At 34.2% G+C, this 27668-nt stretch overlaps 1 protein-coding gene and 1 long non-coding RNA gene across 3 annotated transcripts; one reads left to right on the forward strand and one right to left on the reverse strand.

Moving 5' to 3' along the window:
- The first annotated feature begins 229 nt into the window (after positions 1 to 229).
- Positions 230 to 13663, forward strand: LOC143251849 (uncharacterized). Its single transcript, XR_013028669.1, has 3 exons — positions 230 to 458; positions 4415 to 4504; positions 13526 to 13663. It is a non-coding gene; the product is annotated as an uncharacterized LOC143251849 (long non-coding RNA).
- Positions 13437 to 25511, reverse strand: LOC143251848 (uncharacterized). Of its 2 annotated transcripts, none has more exons than XM_076503122.1 (4): positions 25177 to 25511; positions 18659 to 18776; positions 17080 to 17682; positions 13437 to 14738 (listed from the first exon to the last, which is right to left on the reverse strand). In XM_076503122.1, exons 1-4 carry the CDS (start codon positions 25203 to 25205, stop codon positions 14718 to 14720), a joined length of 771 nt encoding a protein of 256 aa, XP_076359237.1. In that variant the 5' UTR covers positions 25206 to 25511; the 3' UTR covers positions 13437 to 14717. The 2 variants fall into 2 exon arrangements, with proteins under 2 accessions (XP_076359237.1, XP_076359238.1); XM_076503123.1 differs by having other exon boundaries at positions 17515 to 17682; positions 25177 to 25486.
- Positions 25512 to 27668: the final 2157 nt, after the last annotated feature.

The following is a 27668-nucleotide window of genomic DNA, read 5'->3' on the forward strand; positions in this document are numbered from 1 at the left end:
GCACTACTTTAGGGTAGGAGAAAACCGCTGCACTTTTTTTCTTCTGCATTTGAGACACAAACACAACCCTTTGAATGCTGCATACTTTATAATACAGATACCGATTGTACTTTAAGCCTCTGCTAACTCCGAATCTTTTCTGTTATAAACAACTTCGTGTACCTTGTGACGTAAAATTACCACTTCCTCTTTTCGTCTCTTCCATATGAACACACGATTTTTCGCACGATGTATTACAAAGAATCAAGCTAGTTATTAACTTACGAGTCTAATGTACAAGAAGCACGTGAGTTCCGACATGCACGACAAATCGCACCTCGAGCACATATGAAGAAAAAATGTTTTATAACCACTAACCTGAGTGAAATATCGCTAGGAATGAGAAATCACTTTTAAAAACACTATAAAACTACAGATTGAGTGTCCAGGAATTGATATTGTAAACTGAAGGATTAATGGTTAGTTAGTAACTGTTCTTTATATTGCAAACTGTAGGATTAATGGTTAATTAGTAATTGTTGTTGATATTGTAAAGTGTGGGATTAGTGGTTAATTAGTAATTGTTGTTGATATTGTAAACTGTGGAATTAATGGTTAATTAGTAATTGTTGTTGATATTGTAAAGTGTGGTGTTAAAGTTAATTAATAATTGTTGTTGATATTGTAAACTGTGGGATTAATGGTTAATTAGTAATTGTTGTTGATATTGTAAACTGTGGGATCAATGGTTAATTAGTAATTGTTGTTGATATTGTAAAGTGTGGTGTTAAGGTTAATTAGTAATTGTTCTTTATATTGTAAACTGTGGGATTAATGGTTAATTAGTTATTGTTGTTGATATTGTAAAGTGTGGTGTTAAGGTTAATTAGTAATTGTTCTTTATATTGTAAACTGTGGGATTAATGGTTAATTAGTAATTGTTCTTGATATTGTAAACTGTGGGATTAATGGTTAACTTGTAATTGTTCTTGATATTGTAAACTGTGGGATTAATGGTTAACTAGTAATTGTTGTTGATATTGTAAACTGTGAGATTAATAGTCAATTTCTTATTGTTGTTGATATTGTAAACTGTAGGATTAATGGTTAATTAGTTATTGTTGTTGATATTGTAAAGTGTGGTGTTAAGGTTAATTCGTAATTGTTGTTGATATTGTAAACTGTGGGATTAATGGTTAACTAGTGATCGTTGTTGATATTGTAAACTGTGGGAATAATGGTTAATTATTAATTGTTTTTGATATTGCAAACTGTGAGAATAATGGTTAATTAGTAATTGTTGTTGATATTGTAAACTGTGGGATTAATGGTTAATTAGTAATTGTTGTTGATATTGTAAAGTGTGGTGTTAAAGTTAATTAATAATTGTTGTTGATATTGTAAACTGTGGGATTAATGGTTAATTAGTAATTGTTGTTGATATTGTAAACTGTGGGATCAATGGTTAATTAGTAATTGTTGTTGATATTGTAAACTGTGGGATCAATGGTTAATTAGTAATTGTTGTTGATATTGTAAAGTGTGGTGTTAAGGTTAATTAGTAATTGTTCTTTATATTGTAAACTGTAGGATTAATGGTTAATTAGTAATTGTTCTTGATATTGTAAACTGTGGGATTAATGGTTAACTTGTAATTGTTCTTGATATTGTAAACTGTGGGATTAATGGTTAACTAGTAATTGTTGTTGATATTGTAAACTGTGAGATTAATAGTCAATTTCTTATTGTTGTTGATATTGTAAACTGTAGGATTAATGGTTAATTAGTTATTGTTGTTGATATTGTAAAGTGTGGTGTTAAGGTTAATTCGTAATTGTTGTTGATATTGTAAACTGTGGGATTAATGGTTAACTAGTGATCGTTGTTGATATTGTAAACTGTGGGAATAATGGTTAATTATTAATTGTTTTTGATATTGCAAACTGTGAGAATAATGGTTAATTAGTAATTGTTGTTGATATTGTAAACTGTGGGATTAATGGTTAATTAGTAATTGTTGTTGATATTGTAAAGTGTGGTGTTAAAGTTAATTAATAATTGTTGTTGATATTGTAAACTGTGGGATTAATGGTTAATTAGTAATTGTTGTTGATATTGTAAACTGTGGGATCAATGGTTAATTAGTAATTGTTGTTGATATTGTAAACTGTGGGATCAATGGTTAATTAGTAATTGTTGTTGATATTGTAAAGTGTGGTGTTAAGGTTAATTAGTAATTGTTCTTTATATTGTAAACTGTAGGATTAATGGTTAATTAGTAATTGTTCTTTATATTGTAAACTGTGGGATTAATGGTTAATTAGTAATTGTTCTTGATATTGTAAACTGTGGGATTAATGGTTAACTAGTAATTGTTCTTGATATTGTAAACTGTGGGATTAATGGTTAACTAGTAATTGTTGTTGATATTGTAAACTGTGAGATTAATAGTTAATTTCTTATTGTTGTTGATATTGTAAATTGTGGGATTAATGGTTAACTAGTGATTGTTGTTGATATTGTAAACTGTGGGAATAATGGTTAATTATTAATTGTTTTTGATATTGCAAACTGTGAGAATAATGGTTAATTAGTAATTGTTGTTGATATTGTAAACTGTGGGATTAATGGTTAATTATTAATTGTTTTTGATATTGTAAACTGTGAGAATAATGGTTAATTAGTAATTGTTGTTGATGTTGTAAAGTGTGGGATTAATGGTTAATTAGTAATTGTTGATGTTGTAAAGTGTGAGATTAATGGTTAATTAGTAATTGTTGATGTTGTAAAGTGTGGGATTAATGGTTAATTAGTAATTGTTGATATCGTAAAGTGTGGGATTAATGGTTAATTAGTAATTGTTGATGTTGTAAAGTGTGGGATTAATGGTTAATTAGTAATTGTTGTTGATACTGTAAACTTGGGTTCAATGTTTAGTTGGTAATTGTTGTTGATATTGCAACATTTAAATGTCACCTTACAACGGCTGTAGAACACTACTGGTGACGTCACTACATAACAGAGCATTATTGTAACATTTAGATGCCACCTTACAACGGCTGAAGAACACAACTGGTGACGTCACTACATAACATGCAATATTATTGTAACATTTAGATGTCACCTTACAACGGCTGAAGAACACCACTGGTGACGTCACTACATAACATGCAGTATTATTGTAACATTTAGATAACACCTTACAACCGCTGAAGAACACTACTGGTGACATACAACAATGCACCCATAGTTACATGATTGTGGTTTTTATTTGAGCACAGAGCTATACAATAGGCTGTCTACTAAGATAAATAGAGGTTACCGTTGATCCACTAGAAGACAAACATAACATCAGGTTCAGGAGTTAATATTAGTAATTTATTTGTTCTAACATTTTCATACATGTATATCATCAGCAACAACGAGCTAACCTTACATAAAAACTGTGGAATAAACTTTATCACTCATATCTTATGCTAGTTTGTTTATTCAGCTACAGATGTTCAATAGTTTCTTTGTTTTTTAATTTCGCGCAAAGCTACACAAGGGCTATATGTGATAGCCATCCCTAATTTAGCAAAGACTAGAGGGAAGGCAGCTTGTCATCACCACCCATCGCCAATTCTTTTGTCAACGAATAATGGAATTGGTCGTTACATTATAACGTCCCCATGGCTGAAAGGGTGAATATGTTTAGTGTGAAGGGGATTCGAATCCGCAATCCTCAGATTACGAGTCAAGTTCCCCAATCATTTGGCCATGCCGAGCCAAGGTTTAAGAGCAGAAATTAATCTGACATATGGTGTATCCCCATCGATGTGCGAGTTCCACTTCCTCATACATCTCTTCTACTACGGTACATTTCACATTTTTATTTGACATATGGTGTATTTCCATCGATGTGCGAGTTCCACTTCCTCATACATCTCTTCTACTACGGTACATTTCACATTTTTATTTGACATATGGTGTATTTCCATCGATGTGCGAGTTCCACTTCCTCATACATCTCTTCTACTACGGTACATTTCACATTTTTATTTGACATATGGTGTATTTCCATCGATGTGCGAGTTCCACTTCCTCATACATCTCTTCTACTACGGTACATTTCACATTTTTATTTGACATATGGTGTATTTCCATCGATGTGCGAGTTCCACTTCCTCATACATCTCTTCTACTACGGTACATTTCACATTTTTATCTCAGCCAACTACACCTAGTATAATTAACCAACAATATGGAATATAGTTTGTCTGAGAGGCAAAACCAACAATATGGAATAAAACATATGTAATTTCAAAACAAGTATATTTAACATGAAAGCACGAACTATCATAGAAACTTCTGAACGTGAATTTGTAAGGTCAATCATCATACAGTGAAGCAATAATCAACAGAAAAATAAGATATGTTTAATTTTATTCTGAAGGGGTGGCAGTTTCTTGTCAAATATTTTGGGATGAGCAGAAAAGCTATAAGTTAACTGTTTGTAGGTGATTACGTGGAGCCGTACTGAAAGGTATGTTTGAACATTTTTAACTTTCTCCATTAAATAAATGTTATATCAATTCTAACAAATTTGTTAGATTCAAGTGTTAGAGTAAGAATTATTAGTTTCACTTAAGTATTGAACATTGGTATACGTTACACAACTAAAAAGCGCACTCTGGTAAAGAGTTTAATTACTACCAGCTTTTCTTCTTCCAAGGTCACCTGGGACGAGATTAGAAAAGTAAATAAGATACATAGACCCATCCCTTGTCACACCAATGGCTAAGACATGGTTAATTTACAAAACTGTCAATGCCTTTGAATAGTGTTTTCCTCACCAACAATTAAACAACTCTACTTGTCTTGATGGCTAAGATGGCATGGGTTGAAACATTTTCATTCTTTTTATCTGATGTATTTTTACTGTAATTTGCCATTCTCTCTAATGGAATTTAAATAACTCTCCATAGGTTTATAAATACATCAGACCTAATGAAGTGTTATACGACATGTTATTTCTCTCTCAATCTTCTGTTTCTAAACCACTTCTGAAAGGTATTTAATATATAATAGTTGTCTGAATAAAGGTTTGGAGAGGATTGATAAAGCTCATCCTGCTTGGTTACCAAAATCCAATAACTTCCTCTGACAGACCACTGTGACATTACAGAAATCCCACTAAAGATCAGAAGATTCAACACGAAATAATAACCAGGGAAACCTTTGCTAGGGAAAGCATGGTGTGTATGTGTTTTATCATGAGAAAGCATGTGTCACTACATTGGTGATTGATATATCACTGAACTCTTATATTGTGTGACCATTTCCAATTTTCAACCACACATTTTGAGTACAGTGGCCACCCAGCATCCATGAGGAGGAATCTTCATTATCCTGACCCTCCACATAGGAACTCAAGAGTACTTTAGGGCTGTTTGTGTCGAGTGTCACACTTTATAGCATTAACATCAACTACATGACTGAACAACTTTTTCCTACAATTGCTAACAACCAGTGACTTTCAGATTTCCAATCAGTAATCAGTTGTGAAGTGCTACTAGACGTAAACTTCCTCCAGTAAACTAGACAAGTGAACAATTTAAAACTTTTAATTATTTGAAAATTAAATGACTTATGTCATCCACATGGGTTTGGATTACAATTTCACCTTGATTATAGGTTCTATATAGAAAATGTACACATTCCTGTAGTTAAGCAAGACTTCATCCATAGGCTTACCTTTTTCCTCCCACATCCTACAATGTTAAAGTCAATTGTACATGGGTGTAAAACATTATTCTCGTATTATTTTCCATTTCTTTGAGAATGGATTGTATTTATTCAATCTAAGCTATACTATGAGATTTTGGTCTATGCCTCTTTCAGAGATTCTACATTGAAGATATTGAGCCATAAGCATCATCACAGGTTTTAGATCTACATATGGCCTTTCTGTCTTTCCACTGCCATGAATTTATAAACACTCATACTATATGTAAAAACGGCTCATTTGGGTTGAGAAAATTTACGTAGAGGAGCAAACGTTTCGACCTTCTTTGGTCATCGTCAACCCAAACGAGCCAATTTACATATATATATTTTTTCTTTACAAGTGGGTTTTCTCAACATCACTGATTATTATTCATACAACTTTCACTAGAAGCTCCTACTTTTCTACAGTGAGCTTCCAAGCACTGATCATTGCCATATCATCAAACCAGGCACCATCTTTTCCATACACAAGTAGACTAGAGATGTGCCACCTATTACTACTTCCTTCATTTCTATACAGATATTACAAAACTGGAGGACATTACAGAATCTAATAATGAGTCCAGCCCATTTTGAACATCACCCAACTGAACGCACAGTTGCTCTTTGAAGAACATCTCTCAAGTCTTTTTCCTGTACCAGTTATTTTCTGGTGGATCAACATCACACAATCTCATCATGTTTTGGTTCAACTCTAGTGTTGCTTACAGGATCTTCTCTATAAATTATATTTTCACAGCTGAGTTCTTTCTCAACATTGAATCATGTAGAAATTAATCATTAATTTGTTTAACACTTTGGAAACACTGGATTCACTTAACATCTACCTCTCATTATAACTGCTTTTTACGTCTTTTTCTGGATTTCTAGCCATGTAACTAGGTACCTGAAAAACAATACACAGAAATAAAATTTGCCAACTATTTTTCAGCTGGATAACAGATAATTTAGAGACGGCAATGTCTAAATATGCTTTTCAAATCAAACCTATTGACAATAATTGAATTTCTAGTTTAAACAATAAGAGTGATATCCTGAAAATGTTCTAAAATTTTCTTAAGGTGTTTTTATATAGAACAATCCATGAGCGTGACACTCAATTCACAGTTGTTCACTTACGACCCCTCCGTGTGAATTCCTGTACGTGGTGAGAGGACATCCCAGGGAAGGTTCTGTTCTTTCAGTTAACCCATGTGTTTGTCATAAATGGCAATCCGTGAAGGGAAGGAGAGGATACTGGTGATTGAGGGGTCCAACCCTAACACACCACTTTGGCCTTGTATTCCTGTAGTCGAGCAGCCTTGGAGTGGCCACTTGGGTCAAACAGCTGGTCCACTCAGGATCAACCAAGTACCAGTGTTGGATATTCTCAACAGGGATTGTGGGCATTGTATTTGATACTGATGTTTGGGTATAGTGCTCACGAAACCATGATGTTGATGCAGTGTCCTTGTTTGACATTGTAGTGCATCCCCTCGTAGAGCTCCATGGTGGATGGGGTAGGTGGGCACTGAAATTTCCCTTCCTTTATTATGGATACTCCAAGTAAAATGTTAATAAAATAGTGAAAAAGTCTACAGGTAAACGACCACTTCTTTAAGATTCTGAGCAGCAATCATCACCATCTGTACCACCTGTTGTACCTCATTTTCTTATACTGCACTCACTTTCAGACAAACCTTCAGAACAAATGTCTCCCTTTTTCATTCAGAAGGGACTTGCTGGCTCTCCAAAGTCAGTAAAAAAGCTTCGATCTGGTTACATATTAATGGAAACATCCACATCTCAACACAGTGAAATCCTGTTGCATTCAAATGCAATTGGGGATATACCTATTGAGGTTACACCTCATGCTACTTTGAATTCATCACGAGGAGTTATTCTTGAGAGGGATTTCAAGAACATCCCAGAGTGGGAGATTCTCGCTGGTTTCTCCACCCAAGAAGTTTCTGCAGTGAGGCTTATCTCCACACGCAAAGATGGAATTATGGTGCCGACCAATGTCTTCTTTCTCACATTTACGTCATCACGTCCGCCTGCCACCGTCACGGCAAGTTATCTTAATTGCTGAGTATGGCCATACATTCCAAACCCTCTCCAATGTTTCCAGTGTCAACGGATCGGTCACTCGATGACGTCATGTCGTAGTTCCTTGAGGTATGCTCATTGCAGTGGCAAGGATCACGTTGCCTATGAGTGTGAAACGGACTCTCATTGCATCAATTGCAATGGCTCTCACCCGTACTACTTTCGTTCGTGCCCTAAATGGTTGGAAGAAAAAAGATATGCAGCATTTAAAAACGATTCATAACATTACCTACCCTGAGGCTCGAAAATTGCTGTCCACCACCTCATCTCGGACATATGCTGCTGCACTTCGTTCCACAACTACAGTGGGAGTGCAAACAGTGTCTCCTAAAAAATCGTTCTCCAAACAAATGAAGTCTTTTGACCTCCATGGTTAAAAAAAGTTGATGAATCATTTTCAACACCTATGTCTGTCCCTTATATACATTCCAACAAACCCCAAGATCCATATCCTGTGGTTCTGGGTTCAGGTATTTCCTCGTATACATCTTCCTCTCTCACCCCAAGATGCAAAACAATCATTTGTTCACGTCCTCAGTCTCTAAAATCCCCTTCCAACAGCAAAGACCTGCTCAATCGACCCAGGGCAGGATCCATGGAGGTCGATAGACCTTCCTCGAATAAGGAAAGTAAGAAAAAAAGAAGTGTTCATAAACCGAAGGGTTCTCCAGCCACTTCACCTACCCATTCTTAAAAATGACCACCCTGATACAATTGAACTGTCGAGATTTACGTTCTAATCTGGATGACATCAAAACACTGATTGCTTCCTACCATCCTGTTTGTCTTTCCTTACAGGAAACATTTCTGAAACCTGCCAATAGTCACCTTTCGGCGATTTTCTCTATACAGAAATGACAGGCTGTGCGACGGACGAGTGCATGGAGAGGTGGCACTGTTGGTTGATCAGCATGTGCCCACCCTGTCTTTACCACTCGACACACCCTTAAAGGCCGTAGTTATCCGTGTTTCCTTGGGTCATACCATCACTGTTCACTCTACCTCTCACCTGGAGAGATATATGACAATATATTACAAGAAGAGATATGTGACAAGGCCAATCAGACCTTGATGCTCTCATTGAACAGTTTCCGTCTCCCTTTTTCATTCTGGGGAACTTTAATGGACATCATCCCCTCTGGGGAAGTGATGATATTGATAGGAGAGATCGCTCTGCAGAGTGTATGCTCTCTGATCATAACCCTTCTCTTTTCATTACTGGTTTTTCTACTTATTTCCATGTGCCTACTCAATCCTTTACTGCTATTGATCTCTCAGTTTGTTCCCCTTCATTATTTACCCATTTTTCATGGAGGGTTGACAATAATCCACGAAGTATTGATCATTTTCTATGATCTTGAGAGAGACTGGCCATGGTCGATGCCACCTGACCCACGTGTCCTATTGGAAGTTGGATCAGGCAAACTGGCCCTCCTTCACTGCTCGTGCAGAACTTGATCCTTCTGTTGTCTGTAAGCCATCAACTGTGTGGCAGCAGTAACTAACTGTATTATACAAGCAGCTGCTCAATGTATTCCTAAAACCTCGACACCTTTTCCACTATATCCTCGTCCATGGTGGAATCCTGCCTGCCACATGGCATAGAAGACTCAAAAACGAGCCTGGGATACTTTCCATAGATATCCCACACTCTCAAACCGCATCACTTTCCAGTGTGCCCATGCACATGATCGAGGGTTAGGACGTCAAAGCCAGAAGGAATCTTGGATTAAGTTCACAACTGGCATATCTTCTACCACAAGTTCCAAAGTTATATGGACAAGATTCGAAAGGCTAGTGGGCAACATAACTCTGTTCCCCTCTCGATCTTGGTCTCTGATGGCCAGGAAGTGGCTGATACCAAGAACATCGCTAATACTAGCTAAGGCTTTTGCTGGGTATCTAGCACTTCTGCTTCTTCTTCCACCTTCTTAACCATAAAGACTCAAGCAGAGCAATCACCTCTTTCCTTTCAAGCTGATTGTCTCTATGACTATAATCTTCCCTTTACACTGGTGGAATTCAAACTGGCCATTCATCAGTCTGACAGCACATCAGTTGGATCTGATGATATACATTACGAGATGCTGCACCATCTATCTCCTGCTTCTCTTGATATCCTTCTGATTGTTTTTAACCAGATCTGGCAAGAAAATCTTTTTCCTGATGCCAGGCTATAGTTCTACCTTTCTCCAAGCCTGGGAAAGATCCCAAGGTTCCTTCAAACTACCGTTGCTTTGACGATCCATCTCTGTCAGACCTTAGAAAGGATGGTTAATGCACGTCTTGTTTGGTTCCTCGAATCCAACAACCTCCTCTCGCCTACCCAGCGTGGGCTCCGACGACAGTGCTCCACCATGGACCACCTGATTCGACTTGAAATGTCAATCAGAAAAGCCTTTCTCAAATGACAACATCTTTTAATAATATTCTTTGACATTGAGAAGGCTTATGACACAACATGGAGGTTTGGCATTTTGCAAGACCTCCGTATATGTGGGTCACGTGGCCATTTCCCATTTTTATCAAATATTTTTAATGGACAGTAGATTCTAAGTTAATGTGGGTTCAACACTTTCCCTTTCTTTTCTACAGGCACTTGGAGTCCCTCAGGGCTTTGTTCTGAGTGTCACACTTTTCAGTATAAAAATTAATGCCATCACTGAACAACTCATCACTGTTATAAGCAGGCTCTATGTCAACGAGTTTCATATCTCATGTCAGTCGTAGAATATGAGGTATAGTGAGCGGCAGCTACAGACTGCCCTCAGTTGTTTACTGAAATAGACCACAGCAAACGGCTTTACTTCCTCTCTCTTTAAAACTGTTTGCATGCACTTTTGCTGCCAACGAGGAATTCATCCTGATCTTGAACTCCGTATCAGTAAAGTTGTGCTGCTGTGGTCCTGAGACAAAGTTCTTGGGGCTTATCTTTGTCTGCAGCTACGGGTCAAATGTATAATAGCACTGAACATTTTCCGTGTCCTTTCTTCCACCACTTGGGGAGTGGATCGAAGTTTTGTGGTAAAGATATATCACCCTTAAAGATGCTTGAACCTATTCATCATCAAGGACATCTGCTCTTTACCGGGGCTTTTCACACTTCCCCAGTTCAGAGTTTATACGAAGTCTCATGAACCTTCTTTGCACCTCCGCCATTTGCAACTGTCTTTACTATGTGCTTTGAAACTTTGTTCCTTACCAAAGCATCCCACCTGGGGTTGTGTTTTCCTTCCTTGATGGGCCATGCTTTTTCAGACCAGACAGTCTGTCATTGCTCCTTTTGGCCTTCGTATCCAGGCACAGTTGGATGAATTGGGTCTGTCCTTGGATAACATTGCTGTATCCACTTGTCAACCCATCCCACCATGGCTTCTTACAGTCCCCATTTGTGACCTATCTTTACGTCATCTGAGAAAAGTAGACACTCCTGATTGGAAATACTGTCTGCTATTTGCTTAACACCTTTCAAACCATCTTTCCATTCCTATTTATACAAATGGTTCGAAATCAGGTGACTGTGTGAGCTCTGCCATGATATGTTGTGGTTCGGTGATTGTGTGCAGAATCCCCTGTACAGCTTCTGTGTTCACTGTTGAACTGCATGTCACTTCTCTTGCCCTGCATCACAGGGAAGCTAAAAAGTACTCAAAATGTACAATTTATACTAACTGGCTTAGTTCTATACTGGCCCTGGAATTGTTTCACGTTAGTTCTCACTGATATTCAAAATTGACTGGCCCATTTCTCTTTAACATTACTTCTGTCCAGTTTTTCTGGATACCAGGCTACACTGGTATTCGCGGGAACGAGCTCACTGACACCGCAGCTAAGTGTATCTGCTCTGGCACATAACGCCGCTGTGCTGTTCCATACATGGACTTATGGTGGTCCTGTATTGAAGGCTCGGCTCTGTACCAGTTGGCAGTTGACTTGGAATGAGCAACGTGACAACAAGCTTTTCTAAATAAAACCCTGTATTGGACTTTGGTCATATTGCTTCCATAAGGATTTGAAAGAGGAGGTTGTTCTAACTAGCCTGCACATTGGTCACAGTTTTTTTAACTCATAGTTTTCTTTTATCTGGAACTGATAAACCAGTGTGTAGTTTGTGTAACACTCAAATCACAATAAGCCACATTTTACTTTTTTGTCATCGTTATGATTCACAACGATGGCACCATTTTAAACATGTTCTGTTCCAAGGTTTGTCCATAATGTTACAAAGTGTTAGTGGTGATGGTGACACTGTCCACCTTGGTAATGTTTTTAGTTTTTTAAAGTCTATTAATCTTTTTAATGCCATCTAAATTTTAATTTATACATTACAAATTTTTAATGTGGCTCCCTTTTAAAAATCACAGTTCATCTAGTTCGATTTGAAATTAGAAACTGACCGTAACATTAAGTAACTCAAAACCAGGGCTGGAAAGGCCAACTTCAGGTGACTGATAGTGGTTTTTGTACTTACCTGTTAGTCTTCCTGGCTAGTTATGATTATTACAGTTATGTTACAGAAAGTCCTTTACAACTTGAATAACTGTAGTTTTCTCTTGACATTGTAGACTAGATGTAAACATTGATTTTATGCTATTTATGTTTTGTTTAAAATTTGTTTTGTTTTACCTTAATTTCCTTTTAAGAGTTTTATTAAATCTACATTTAACTTTTTACCGGACGTTTGGTGCAGATAGCCTAGCTGCTTTGTGCTATAAAACACTAAATCAACCAACCAACCACATACAACTTCCATGTCGTCTCTATTATATTCAGTGGTGAAATAACTTTAACTACTGAGAACACTTTGTCATTAGAAATATTTACACTGTCACAAACCATTATATTTCTAGCTATGTTTGGGGCTTTTGTAATTCTATTCAAATTTAAATATTATTAGATGTGTGTGTGTGTGTAATAACATCTTTACCTTACACACACTTCACTACAATATTTTATTGTTAATAAAAACAACTGTTGATGTGCATATAATCATCACGTTTTCCCAAACTTCCTAGAGACAGTGGCTACAGTGATCTTGTTTTGTTACTAAGTATAAAGATACACAAAAAGCTATCTGTGCTCTGCCCACCATGGTTATCTAAACCTGACTTCTAGTAGTATAACTTAGCAGTCATAAAACTATGCCACTAAGGGAGTTACAGGTCACACATATAAGTAAGAATGAACAAATCCTGAACCCCCTAGTGTCAAGAAGTGGAAGGAAATTAAATATGACAACATTCGTGGAGAAATACAATGTCACACAAGATATCATACAACAAACCTCTAGTGTCAAGAAGTGGAAAGACATTAAATATGACAACATTCGTAGAGAAATACAATGCCACACAACATGTCACACAAGATATCATGCAACATGTCATGGACACCATAATCTGTCTAAATTACTGCTTATGACCTGCTACAAGATATCTTTGTACCAAATAACAATGGAAATTAGTTGACACACATACAAGTTGTTCACAGCAAGAGCCAAAAATTCCAAAATTGTCCGTATCTCTGTTTGAAACCTGGAAATATCTTTGTGTCAAACTGCATATAAATTGGTCAAATTATGACTAACTAATGGACCAAAGATGTTAAAATTATCTGTTTATTTAACCTTTTTCACCCCTATTTCCAATAACTACCTTAAACAAAGTGTTGTTAATTCTATTGTTTCTTACAGTGGATGAAATCAGCTTCAACATTGCAAAAAGATATCACGGCTGGAACCTTGGACCCTCTAATCTAATGCTTGCCACAATAGCCATTAGACCACATTGACTCACCAACTAACTGCCTTGTTAGTCTTTTTCTTGGAAAATGTTTTTGTTTCATTGAATTTCACAAAGCTTGCAAACTGCCAAGTTAAAAATAATAGACTACAACGAAGGTAGGTAGTAAACATCACCTACCTTCAAACCATGGAGTTTCTTTAATCAAATGACATGATTAACCATCACATTACAATTTTCCCTCAGCTGAAAAAGGCCAAGTGTGTTCTGTAACAGGAACTAAACATAAAATATGATGCTATTATTTTTTATAGTCAGATGTAAAAGAACCATAATTGCTACTAAACATTAATTTATCATTATTAACATATTTTATTTAAATAGAAAGATATATTTATAAATTAAACTGGAGCAACACATGTAACCAGAAAGATGCATTTCCTTCGTGTACTTCCAGATGTGCAGCCTCTCTGTATTTCGAAACATGATTTCAAAAATACTATCAGTTATTAACTATCAGTTAATAATCAATACACAATTTAAAGATTCTAGAAACAACAAATATTTGAACTATACAGTTTGTAAAAACTTTAAATGTCCTCAAGCAGAAATATATATAATCATAAGAATGCTTTATTGAAAATAATACTTAACATTTTACCAAGGGTTGTCAGTCCAATAAAAACCTGATTATTAATTAAATGTACTCAAACACACACTTCAAACATGACAACACATTTATACTTACAATCAATCAGCAATCTATAATAAAAACAGGTGTCTTACAGTATTGTAACTCTTTAACAGGAATGAGACCTAAAGCAATTTACTAAGATGTTCTGTCACATTAAACATGAGTAAGAAACACACCATGTTGGATGTTATACATAATTACGTTTCTATAAAAATATTGGCAACACCAGATGAAGTCTGCAGAAATAAATTTGTTTTCAAGATACACAGTTCTTTAGTAGGTTGTTACATCATGTTATACTTGAGAGTGTGAGATATGGGACAGACATGCCGTTCTCTGTAGGTCATCTCAGAAGATAAATCATGTCAAAGTTAATTCTTCAAGACTACATCACACCTTGGATGAATCAGGTGCAAGACCACTTCACAATCTCCAGTCACGTGGAGTTGTCACGAGTTGGTCGTCACTATCTACAGGAAAATTTAACATACAATGTTTACAAGAAACAATCAGTACAAAATATCCATGTGTTAACACTCAGTGAATGTAAGTGTTTTTTAAACATTTTCTTAACTGAACACACTACTAATATTAAAACAAACTCATTCTACTTTCATCAGTTCAGATGTGAAAGTCTACTGAAAGTCAGTACTAGGTTTTATTTAATCTGCCTTTCACTGAACCAGATGTGAAAGTCTATTGAAAGTCAGTACTAGGTTTTATTTAATCTGCCTTTCACTAAACCAGATGTGAAAGTCTATCGAAAGTCAGTACTAGGTTTTATTTAATCTGCCTTTCACTGAACCAGATGTAAAAGTCTACTGAAAGACAGTACTAGGCTTTATTTAATCTGCCTTTCACTGAACCAGATGTGAAAGTCTACTGAAAGACAGTACTAGGTTTTATTTAATCTGCCTTTCACTGAACCAGATGTGAATGACTACTGAAAGACAGTACTAGGTTTTATTTAATCTGCCTTTCACTGAACCAGATGTGAAAGTCTACTGAAAGACAGTACTAGGTTTTATTTAATCTGCCTTTCACTGAACCAGATGTGAAAGTCTACTGAAAGACAGTACTAGGTTTTATTTAATCTGCCTTTCACTGAACCAGATGTGAAAGTCTACTGAAAGACAGTACTAGGTTTTATTTAATCTGCCTTTCACTGAACCAGATGTGAAAGTCTAATGAAAGACAGTACTAGGTTTTATTTAATCTGCCTTTCACTGAACCAGATGTGAGTCTACTGAAAGACAGTACTAGGTTTTATTTAATCTGCCTTTCACTGAACCAGATGTGAAAGACTACTGAAAGACAGTACTAGGTTTTATTTAATCTGCCTTTCACTGAACCAGATGTGAAAGTCTACTGAAAGTCAGTACTAGGTTTTATTTAATCTGCCTTTCACTGAACCAGATGTGAGTCTACTGAAAGACAGTACTAGGTTTTATTTAATCTGCCTTCACTGAACCAGATGTGAAAGTCTACTGAAAGTCAGTACCAGGAATTACTTATTCTCCTTTCATTGAACCAAAATGTTCAATTTAATCTCCTGTTTCATATTAATTTAGACACACTTGTGTACCTCACTTGAACCATGACTTGCACAGACACTTAAGACTTGCATAACTCACTTGAACCATGACTTACACAGACCTATAAGAATTGTGTACCTCACTTGAACCATGACTTACACAGACACTTAAGACTTGCATAACTCACTTGAACCACGATTTACACATACACTTAACACTTGTGTAACTCACTTGAACCATGACTCCCCTATACACTTAGGTTTATGTACCTCACTAAACTATAAGTTTTATAGCAAACAGGTACAAGAAGTCAAATTTTTAATGTTAAACCTTTAATAGTGAATGAGTTATTGTTAACATGAAACATAAAACCCAGTAAAGACAGTCATTTTAATTTTTCTTTCACTACAACCATCCAATATTCACATCCCAACTGAAAGTGGTGTCAGTGTAGCCATGTACCAGATCTCAGGTCAAAGAAAGGTCATAATGAACTGAAGATGGTCCACAGTCCAGTTATCTAAACACAAGATCTTGATATCACACTCTGAAAAACTCTTACAGTTAGAAACATTGTAGATAATTCATTAGGTATCAAAATATTAACATGAACAGCACCTTAAACACGGTCTACTCAAGATTCAAATCTAATCGTCCATAATTTAGAAATATGCCTTCCAGAGATAAATCACATTTAAAAGCTATGGTGTTAATTTATTTTTTCAGTTTTCAAAGTCAATTTATCATCACAATTTCCTTAATTTATTAATTTATCACCTGTTCTACTTATTCATTCATAATTTAGTATCATTATCCAAACACAAAGTAACCTGGCAACAACAACCCAAAAAGCTACTCTTAGCCAAATAGTCAGATGAACTGTCACAAGAATCTCATGCCTCCAAGTTAACACTCCAGTGCACATAACTACTAGGACACATTCAAATGTAACTTTCTAACATTTAGGAACATATCTGGTCACAAAACTGAACAATAAACAAAATAATGTCTGCAAAACAATTATCCATCACTCTGATTTACACTAAATGGAACTTATTTTCAGTAGTAATGAATAAATGTACCACATTATGAAATAACAATAAATGTTTTCAGTAGTAATGAATAAATGTACCACATTATGAAATAAACAATAAATGTTTTCAGTAGTAATGAATAAATGTACCACCTTTTGAAATAAACAATAAATGTTTTCAGTAGTAATGAATAAATGTATGAACTTATGAAACAAAAATATTTAGTAAAAATCAGTTTTGACCTGATGACCTTGTTGGTTATTGAGTTTGGACTGTTTTTGCTTTACCTCCTGAACACTCTTGTTGTGGTGGTGATAGGCATGGGATGGTAATCTATTGGCATGTATTAAGTCCTGAGATTTAGAACTCAACACTGTTTTTATTGTATCATCTCTAATAGATTTGTCTTGTGAGGTCCTATGTTTAGAATCTTCAGACGAAGTCTTACAAAAAATGTAAGATTTCTTTCCATCTACTTCCACTCTGTTATGTTGGCGAGCACCAATGGGGTTTTGTTGAACAAACTTTAGAGAACCGTGATGGTGACTATTGGTAGAGGTCTTTTCCTTTTTTAATAATAGAGAATTTGCAAAGTGAGACTCATTATTAGCACATTGTTTTTTTACAGCTAGTGATGACAGTGGGTTTATGGGACAGTGGTGGAAATGTTCACTTACTGATCCATTTCCATTTTGACTGCATCCTGTATTGTTAGTGTTGGATACTGCTTTAGAGATTCCAATCAGGTGTGTTGGATCCTTTGTCAATAACGGTTGTACCTGATTAAAGTCCCCCAGTGTACGTTTAATGCGACGAGAAGTTTCGTCTTCAACGGGAGGAAAGACCTGTTTAAGGTAATAATAAACAATGTATGTTAAAACAACCAGATATGATCCCAAAGATACTAATGAACCCTAAAGGTCAGTTCTTATCTTGAACATGTCAGCACATTCATGTTGTTGGCAGCCAAAATTAACACTTGTTATTTTTTACACTCTGTTTAACAGTATCAATGATATTATTTCATACTATGTAATATAATTACAGTATTACACTTTCAATGTGCTTTTTCACATTCATCTGAGTACATAATATGACATGAACAAAGATAAATTTGTCTCCTTCCACTAGAATATTCAATAGTTCTAAATGTATAGTAATAATATTATTATTGTCTGACACATTTTCAAATCTTTTATTAATTATTTTCTCCACATCTGGAGTACAGCTCGTCTCTATTCTATCATTTTACTTTTTAGGATCCTTTCAATTTTCTATGAATGTTATCAGTTCCCTCAAGATAGAAAGTAGCTAGTAACCCCTACCAGCACTTGGGCTACTCTTACCAACGAAAAGCAAGGTTGACTGTCACATTACAACATCTCTGCAGCTGAAAATGGGAGAGTGTTCCATAAATGGGATTCAAACCCAATACCCATAGAGTGCAAGTTAACCTCTAACCACCTCATCAAATAGAACTTTATTATTCTAATAGTACACTCTATAACTAATGATAAATTGACAGATCGGGAAACTAGGAAAAGTTTATTATTAACTCCACCAGTAATAAACTCCTTGAAAAAGTAGTTTGTAAAGATACAAATCATACCAGGAAAGCACAGCATACACAATCTGGTTAATATGGCCAATTTTCAACACAAAAACAGCTAATGTTTTACATAACCAAACAATGTGATAAACATTATTCTAAAGGGTGGATGGATGGATTTTATACACAATATCTAAATATAATGGTGAAATTCTAAACATCATAAGCATATAACATGGTTTAGCAAACTCTGACCAAGAGTATTAACTAACCTTGATTGGTTCCCCAAATATAGGTCGTGGTGACCTACTGACATGTTTATCCTCAGTGAGATGAGCTCGGGCTCTAGCTTGGCGTTCCCTTTCCCGTAGCACATCACGGTCAACATCACTAGAAGTGTAAGCAATATACAAGATGAAATCAGAGTTCTTTTTAGTGTTTAATAATTAGTTATTTTATCAAAATGATTCACAATTAACACAAACACTAACCTATGCAAATATAGATATAAATGGATAGCCCAGAGACCTCTAGTTATTTAGGTATAGCCTACCTTTAAATTTGAACTACGACCAAAGGATAGTCAGTCAACAGAACCCCCTGTTTAAAAGGGCATTTACCAGTATTCTGAACTGAACATTAAGACTGACACATGGAAATTACTAAGGTGAAACTTAAACAGCTTTGTTTAAAGTTGTAAATACAGTAAGAAAAACACAACCAATATTACACATTGTCCACTGTTCTAGTATATATAGACAAATAAACCAGTAGCTTAATGACAGTAAGGAAAATTTAAGAAGCATATTTATAAATTGACATGAGAATTATTTTCAAACTACAACTAAGAAGCTGTTTTTATTACTATTAAAATTAAGGATAAAAACCCTACTCTAATAAAACAATTATATGGGTTCAACAATTAGAAGTTCTAACTAAACCTGACTGGAACACAGTGAACATAATTACAAATGAATGAAATAACCATGAATTCCAGAAACTGTCACTAGTTGTTTTATTTGCATGAAGACATAAAACCTAAACTTTAAACAAATAAAACACCTTGTAAAATTATGTAGAGTTCATGACCATTTCATCTATTTGTAGTTAGGACTTTTGAAACATGCAGTTACACCACAGAAAATAAAGCTATATGTCTAACTACATCTTCTGATAGTGGAATGTCAGTGAACAAATGTGTAGAATGAATGAGAGAGCATTTTGCATCAAGCAGTCATTACACTACAGTAAGTTCTTCAGCAGATTAGTACAGTGAACATTCTATGTAGAGAAGATATATGTCATTGGTGTCTTCTTCAGGTACAATGTACAGTTCTTTGGGAATAATTTCTAAATTATGGACGACTAGGTTTGAATCTTGGGGACATTTAGACCATCTGTTCAAGCACATATTTTGATACCTAATGAATTATCTACAATGTTTCTAACTGTAAGAGCATGGTATCAAGATCTTGTGTTTAGATAACTGAACTGTGGACCATCTTTAGTTCATTATGACCTTACTTTGACCTGAGAGCTGGTACATGGCTTTCAGTTAGGATGTGTATATTGGATGGTTGTAGTGAAAGAAAAGTTAAAATGATTGTTCTTACTACATTTTATGTTTCATGTTAACAACAACTCATCCACTATTAAAGGTTTAACGTTAAAAATTTGACCTCTTGTGCCTCTTTACTATAAAATGTGTAGTTTGAGTAAGGTACATAAACCTAAGTGTCTGGGTAAGTCATGGTTCAAGTGAGGTCATAAGCCTAACTACCTAAGTAGTTCACAATGATCATGGGTTAAAGGTCATGTTATCGAATTTGTTGACTTGAATTCAAAATTTTATTGATCTACTATTTGATGAATTTCTGTCAATAAGTTTGGAATCAAATTGTAGATTATAAATCAAATTTTAATATTATATATGAGATAATTTCTTAATTTGATAGTAAGTACTAAAAGAACACATTTAAATGTAGAATTTTGAGAGTCACATGGTATGCCGAATACAGCACTGTTTAAAATAAGATGTCTGTAATGTCAAAATACCAAGACTATAATTTTGTAGAAATTAGGAACTCAAATTAGCATTAGCTTGTGTAAGAAATGATAACCTCATATCTTTTTAATATTGTTGAGATGTAGCTTGTGTACTGAATCAAACATTTGTTCAACTCTATGTTTTGAAAAGGTCCATCATATACTCACTACAGTATGTGAATAACCAATGCTTTACCTTTACTGAGTTTTTAAGCCATTTTAATCCATGAAAAAACTACCATGTTCTTTAGAACCAAGATTTCAAGAAGTTTCTTTAGTCTGCTCAAAGTTTAATATTTTTTAAATCTAAAGACATCTTACTTACTAAGCTTAATTTATTATGAGATTCTAAAGTGTCAGTGTACTTATTACACTTATAAAAAACAATTGTTTGATATCCTTCACATGTAAACTTTTAAAAGGCTTAGCAACTTGCATCCAGCAGCAACCAAGTTCAAAAATCACAGTGATAAGAGACAATTATTTATTTTACTTTTTATTTATTGTTCTATATTTTAAGAAAAATAAGTTTAATGATTTATTTCTAAATAGTAATAATCTACATACACATATAATGTATAATAACTGAAATGCGACTGTATATTACAAAATGATAGTTTACTAAAATACAGCAACATAAGGAAGACTAAGGGTCAGTTTTATATTATTAGATACGTGACGAGTACACATGCACCACATCAATGCAAGTTATGTAACGTAGGCATGACTAGACGGTCAATATAATAAGAAAAATTATATATATACACACACACAAATATATAGCATTATGGGACATAAGCTACTTCCACTATACATTTGTATTTTCATGTTATAATATGTTGTCATTCTAACATGTAAAAAGCACAATTTATGTTTATTTCCTGATTTTTTTTATGATCGTTACAAAGTTGGTCAAGTGACAGACCCCACACAGTTAGAGTACAGAAAATAACAAAATATATAGTCTCACTCAAAACAAACACTGGAAACATATTCAGCAGGCTTTACAGATTACACAGATAATATTTGAAATACCCTGAGACAAAGAATAGTTTTCATATTCATCACTTCACACTCAAATTAGTAACAAAATACTATTTTCACAAACAAATCTTTAATAAACATATTTCATTAAAAAAATCTGATTTTTTGCATGCTAAAAACTTGTAATCTTTAGTAAAAGTCTACCACACTTTGAAGATACACATGCTGTACCAAAAGTTATAGCTAAATAATTAACGTGAGCAAAGGTGTAGGAGAACTCCTATGTTATACCAAGCCCATCAAGAAAGGGTCAATAAAGTTCAGAGATGAGTTATCACATGATTCTTAATTTGAAACTTTTCAGCTTTGAAGATAGATTCAAAGACATGAACTTGTTTTCTACACAACACAGAAAATCACAGGTAAGCTAAAACCAAAATTTAAAAAAAATCATAAGATGATGTGGACTTGAGTTTCATCTTTGTTTAATAATTTAATCTTCATGATGAACTGTTTTCTTTGTTCAATGACTCAAACAGGTCGAGCAGCCGTCTGTTACTTAGACTTTTCTTATGTTCTGTTTTGTGGAAGAAAAGAAATGCTTAGGCATAACTAATGTTTTAGCCCTATGTTCACAGTAAATGTAATAAGTTACTCTGAACTCTTTAGTCCTTGTTTCCACCTCTCCACAACTAACAGTGTATCACTATTTATACTGGTTGTCCTTACCAGACTTTTTAGTACATTTCAATTCCATAGACAAAAGAATCCACTTCACTATGGAAACAGAGGAACAAAACAGTCTATTGTTTCTTGACCTACTCATCAGCAAACCAGCAAAACAAATAACCACTACTGTATACAGTATCCCTCCACAATAATGATGAGGGTCTTCATTACGTCTCCTCTCCCTCCACGATAATGATGAGGGTCTTCATTACGTCCCCTCTCCCTCCACGATAATGATGAGGGTCTTCATTACGTCTCCTCTCCCTCCACGATAATGATGAGGGTCTTCATTACGTCTCCTCTCCCTCCACGATAATGATGAGGGTCTTCATTATGTCTCCTCTCCACCAGTGTAATTAGATTTTATCTCCTCAGTATCTCTTTGTATGATTTATCATTTACCTCTGGAACCAGTTTTATGACTCTTCTCTGCACTCTAAGATATCAAAACCTTTTTTTCTTTAAGGTATGATGACCAACAATGTGCAGTGTATTTCAAATACGGTCTGACATAGGTCTTATATCAAACATGTCTCAGTATCCAGAAACGCTGAGGAAGATCTTATGATTCCATGATTTTGGTTGGACTTTCTAGTAACTTCTGAAATATGTCACTGGACTTTCAAAGTCTGAATAATGTAATATCTGTAAACATTTTCATAAGCTGTAAAAATTAGCTTCACCCCAATCATGAAGAAATCTTTCTTGGATATTACTTATTCCTGAAAGCATAACTCAATACTTTTCAGTATCAATATGAAACATCCACTCCTTTAATATCTTGAGATTGGACTTTTAATTTTTCAGTGTAGTCTTTAGTCCTTACTGAATTACATATTTTAGAATCATCAAAACATGACATAATTATTTAATATTCTCAGAGAGATCATGAATAAATATAGCAAACAAGATCTGTCCATGCACTAAGTCTTAGAAAGCACCACTAATAACTTTTTTACACCCAGACTTCTCTCCATTGACTGAGACACACTGAAATCTTTAAAAGATATGGTTCAATTCAGTTACACATATTTCCTGTGATAGCATACTCTTTTAACTTATGCAGCAATTTTCAGTGATGAACAGAACTGATACCTTACTGCAGTCAAGAAATATAACATCAAATGGTGTACTCTCATCATCAACGTCCAGCCTTCCAAGGTCTCAATTATATTAGTAAGACAATCTTTCCACTACAGAACCATATTGCGAGTGTGAAATTATATTTAACCTTTGTAACGGGTCTACTATCCTTTTTATAATAACTTTCTCCAGTAATTTAGCCACCTGTGAAGCAAGATAAACTGGTTTATAATTGGGCACAAGTTCCTCATTTCTTTTCTTATGAAGTACAGTCATCACAGCAGACGTCCAATCACGTGGTAGTTATACTGACTCTAAAGACTTTAATATTAACTATTGGTTAAGATTTAGCTATTTGATCTGTTGTAATATGTTGATAGATGTTATCAGGTCTTACAGCCTCAAATTCACTTACCAGCTTCATCAACTGAAATATCTCATCTTCATTTGTAATAAAATCTGAAAGCTTATTTTGTGTGTACATTTACTGACATCAAGTGTTCAGTTATCTTCTTCAGTTTCAACAAAGACTATACAGTCTTACTCAAAATTAAAACACAGATACAAGTGTGGTGTTTAGTGTAGGATTTACATTAACTACCTGGCTGAAAGGTTTTTGATGTCTCTGTAACTATTTTTAAAAGAGATCTATTCATCTTCATATCTTTAACAAGTTGTTGTTTTTTTTTGTACATGTTATTCTTAAATCTTTGCCAAGCACGGGTCTTATTCCTGACATCTTTAGCAGCACGTCTATTAAACCAAATAGGTTTCATTTTTCTTTATTATTGCTAATATACTTTGGTACAATTACTGTATTTATCACTAAAAATATTCTATGTTTCTTTTGTTTTTATCTGCAACCAGTAGATCCCAGCTCAAATGAAACATTAATTCTATATTATCTTCATTTGTAATAATTTAGTTCTTGATGAGGAAATCACCCATACCTCAACTCACATCACAATCAAAGACAGCCACTGCACAATCACTCTTTCTCAGTTAAGGATTCCATAATATTTAGATTATTTCTACGTTTATTTAAATTAAGTATTTTATTTAGTGGTTAAGAAGCTTATTTGAAATGTTTACTCTTAACTAAATTACTTAGAAAGTCTTATGATATCAGCGTTAACTTTGAAAAACGTTTTCATGTTCCATACAAAAAATTGTATACGTTCACTGTCTTATTTTGGATTTACTGATCTATTATCTTTATCCTACCATTTTCTTGTGTAGTGATATCTGATATAGTAGCTATAAAGATCTTATATATTCTACCTTGATTATTTATGATTTATAGTTTGAGTTTGAACATAATATTGATTCGTTTCTACCACTTCAGAATTATGTATCATCAAATAGCTTTATTGTTGGTTAGAAAAAAATACTTTTTTTTTTTAACTTGGTTTCTATATTGTTCTTGAGATATTCTAACAATATACTTGGATTGAGTTTAAATCACACACAAACACCGAATATCATACGCTGTATTACTACTATTAGTACTAATACAAATGTAGGCTTAACGTTGGCAGTAACAAGCACACAAATTCAACGACTCAGCACTGTTTCCTAGGCCTAACATGCGTTCTTATTTTTTATTAATTACGAGAATGTTAACAAAGTCATTATGAAACTTAATGAGAAGTTTTACCTACTCCTAATCAGAGTAAAATAACATAAAAATAAGCCTTACAATATTTCTAACACAACTGGTTATAATGATTAACATATCTTAACAGAAATTAGCAATCCTTTTTACAAAAATCATATTCGGTTAAACTTGGAAAATCGAACACAATAATGCTATTATTCTACTAATCTACTTTATTTATAAAGCAATTTCGAAATTCATGTCAACGAGTTATTAAAGCTTATTTTGATTTATAATTATTTTAATATTACATTAGCATTATTTCACTAAATCAATAAAATGTTTCATCACCTGTTTGCTTCCGGCTTCATTTTAGACATCTCGCGCGTCAAGCTCTGCCGAGTTCAAAGGCCGTGAAAAGATTCGAAAAATTTTAACCAAAGGGTTTTGCTTCAAAATTCATTATATGGTACAGTTTTTATAATACTCTCTAAAGTTTTAGATTTAACATAAAAGAATAAATTCATTCACTTCAGCACAGAGAAGTTCCATACATATAACTTTCTTGTACTGATCTTAAGAGTATCGACTGATTATCAATGGTGACTTCTAATACTTTAATAAACAGTGACACTGTAACATTTGTTGGAAATGATCAAAATCACTGTAAGAAACTCGGGAAAAAATCACTGACAATGAAACTAGCCCAATATGCCCAGAATTTATAAGTTCAATTTTTTCTTCTTTTCAGTTTGTCATGTACGAGTTAACTCATTGCACTGATATATCGCAATTACTCACTCAAGATTACTCAAAAAAATAAATATTTTTTCATCATACATATTAAATATATTTTTGAGGATTTTTTCACATTAAAAACAATCTTCATAACATTTGTTGATAACTTTAATCTTGTTATATACATATGTGATTAATTTTCTTTGTCAAAGAAATACCATAATCCCGCCAGTACGATTACCAACTTAATACAGTAGTATTATACCGTATTGTCTGAAATACTATGCAATTTCCAAATCAACAGTCAAACTGTATTTTATTGTAAATAAAATCGCAAAACATTGTTCTGCGAGTAAATTACAATACACGCCTAACAATTTATATCAGCGAATATTTCAAGAAATAAAAAAATATTAAATAATATAATTTGTGTATATATTAAATAGGGTTTTATGAAAGTTTAGATCTAAAATTTGTTCTTTCAAGGATTTGTTACGCAGTAAATGGTTTATATTTTAAAATAACAAAGAATAGTTTGCCTAGTGTTGAAATGTCGTTCCTGAGTTAATGCTGCAAGGCTTAGAACAAATTCTGTTAAAAGCGAACAGTTTCAATAAACCTATTTACGATAGGCCTATTGTAGCTACTCTACAAAAGACTCTACTCTGTAAAGAGTTTTCCTCAATGCACACTTATGTCAACTTGTTCAAAAATCGTTAAATTATATTTATTATAATATACCTTGAAAAACAACTGAGTTGGTGTTTACTAGTAGCAAACCTTTAAGTTTATCCTGTTGAAATCAAAGATGTATATGCACAATAATTCCTTTTATATAACTTTACGTGAAAATTCTTCAAAACAAACATTAACACGAGTGTCCTAGGTCAGCTTTTCATAAACTTTGGTTTCTCTCAAGGTATTTGTGATGTTATTTCCAATTATCTTGGACAAATATTTAGTTTAAAGACAAGCTTCGAGAACCTAATTCAACTGAGATGTGCACGAATGTGGCTTTTCCTCTTTTCCCTTCTCCAGGAGAAAGGTCTTTACAACTGACCTGAAAAAATAATAAGTAATGGTGATTTGATTTGTTGATAAAGGATGGAAAAGTCCTGTGTTAAGGAAGGTGAATTATCAAACATCGAGACTTGTTTGAATTAATTTCAACTGTGAACATGGGGATAAAAGAAATGGTGCCTTCCCAAGGTGGCGGGTTACTATAAATCATATGACTCAGAATATGGAGAGTAGCATTTGAGAAAACTCACTTTCACAGGACAAGCACCTGGGCTGAAAGACGAAACATGATTATAATAATTATACAACACATGGATGCGAAGCACGGTTAATAAACGACTGTTATTCTACATTATCTATATTAATTTGAGATATAAATTATACAGAGATAACAGATTACAGAGTGCGCTAGAAATTGTATTTAGCGTTCACGTGAGAAGGTTTCTTGTTTCTGCTTTTTCACAGTAATTACGAGCTAGTTTGTTAGGAGGAATGTTACTTATTTTGTTAACAGTGATATAGCTTCTTATGATTCTGTTCTATAGAAGCTGTAGGTATTGGGAATATTACTTGATATATTGAAAGTGTTCCTGTTTTATGACTTGATTTTGTACACTGATGGTTCGTGAGTGATTAATTCACTTGCTAATTGACTCTTCAAGTTTTCTCAAGTATACTGAACATGTACGTTTTCTATTGAATATTACACCATGAAATTTGTCACTAGGGTTTATTTTAACGTATATGTTGGCCAGTTTTAGTTGTTGTTTTTGTCACTTTTGAAAATCTTAGTTCAGACTACGACAGAATATTATAATTTGAGGCTTGAGTGGGTTGAAAAGGACCCACCAGACGTTATACCAATTAGTTCTAACATCTAATGGTTTTTGTACTCAATCCGCAACAATTAGCGGATCTCTAGAAATGCTCCAAAGGGAGATGAATGTTGCTAAAGGTTTTTTAAACATATTACCAGTTCTGATCTCGCATCTACCGAGACAGACAACTGTGTTAAACATATTACCAGTTCTGATCTCACATCTACCGAGACAGACAACTGTATTAAACATATTACCAGTTCTGAT

The sequence above is a fragment of the Tachypleus tridentatus genome, chromosome 6, assembly GCF_004210375.1.
Source record: "Tachypleus tridentatus isolate NWPU-2018 chromosome 6, ASM421037v1, whole genome shotgun sequence".
NCBI classification, from domain to species: domain Eukaryota; kingdom Metazoa; phylum Arthropoda; class Merostomata; order Xiphosura; family Limulidae; genus Tachypleus; species Tachypleus tridentatus.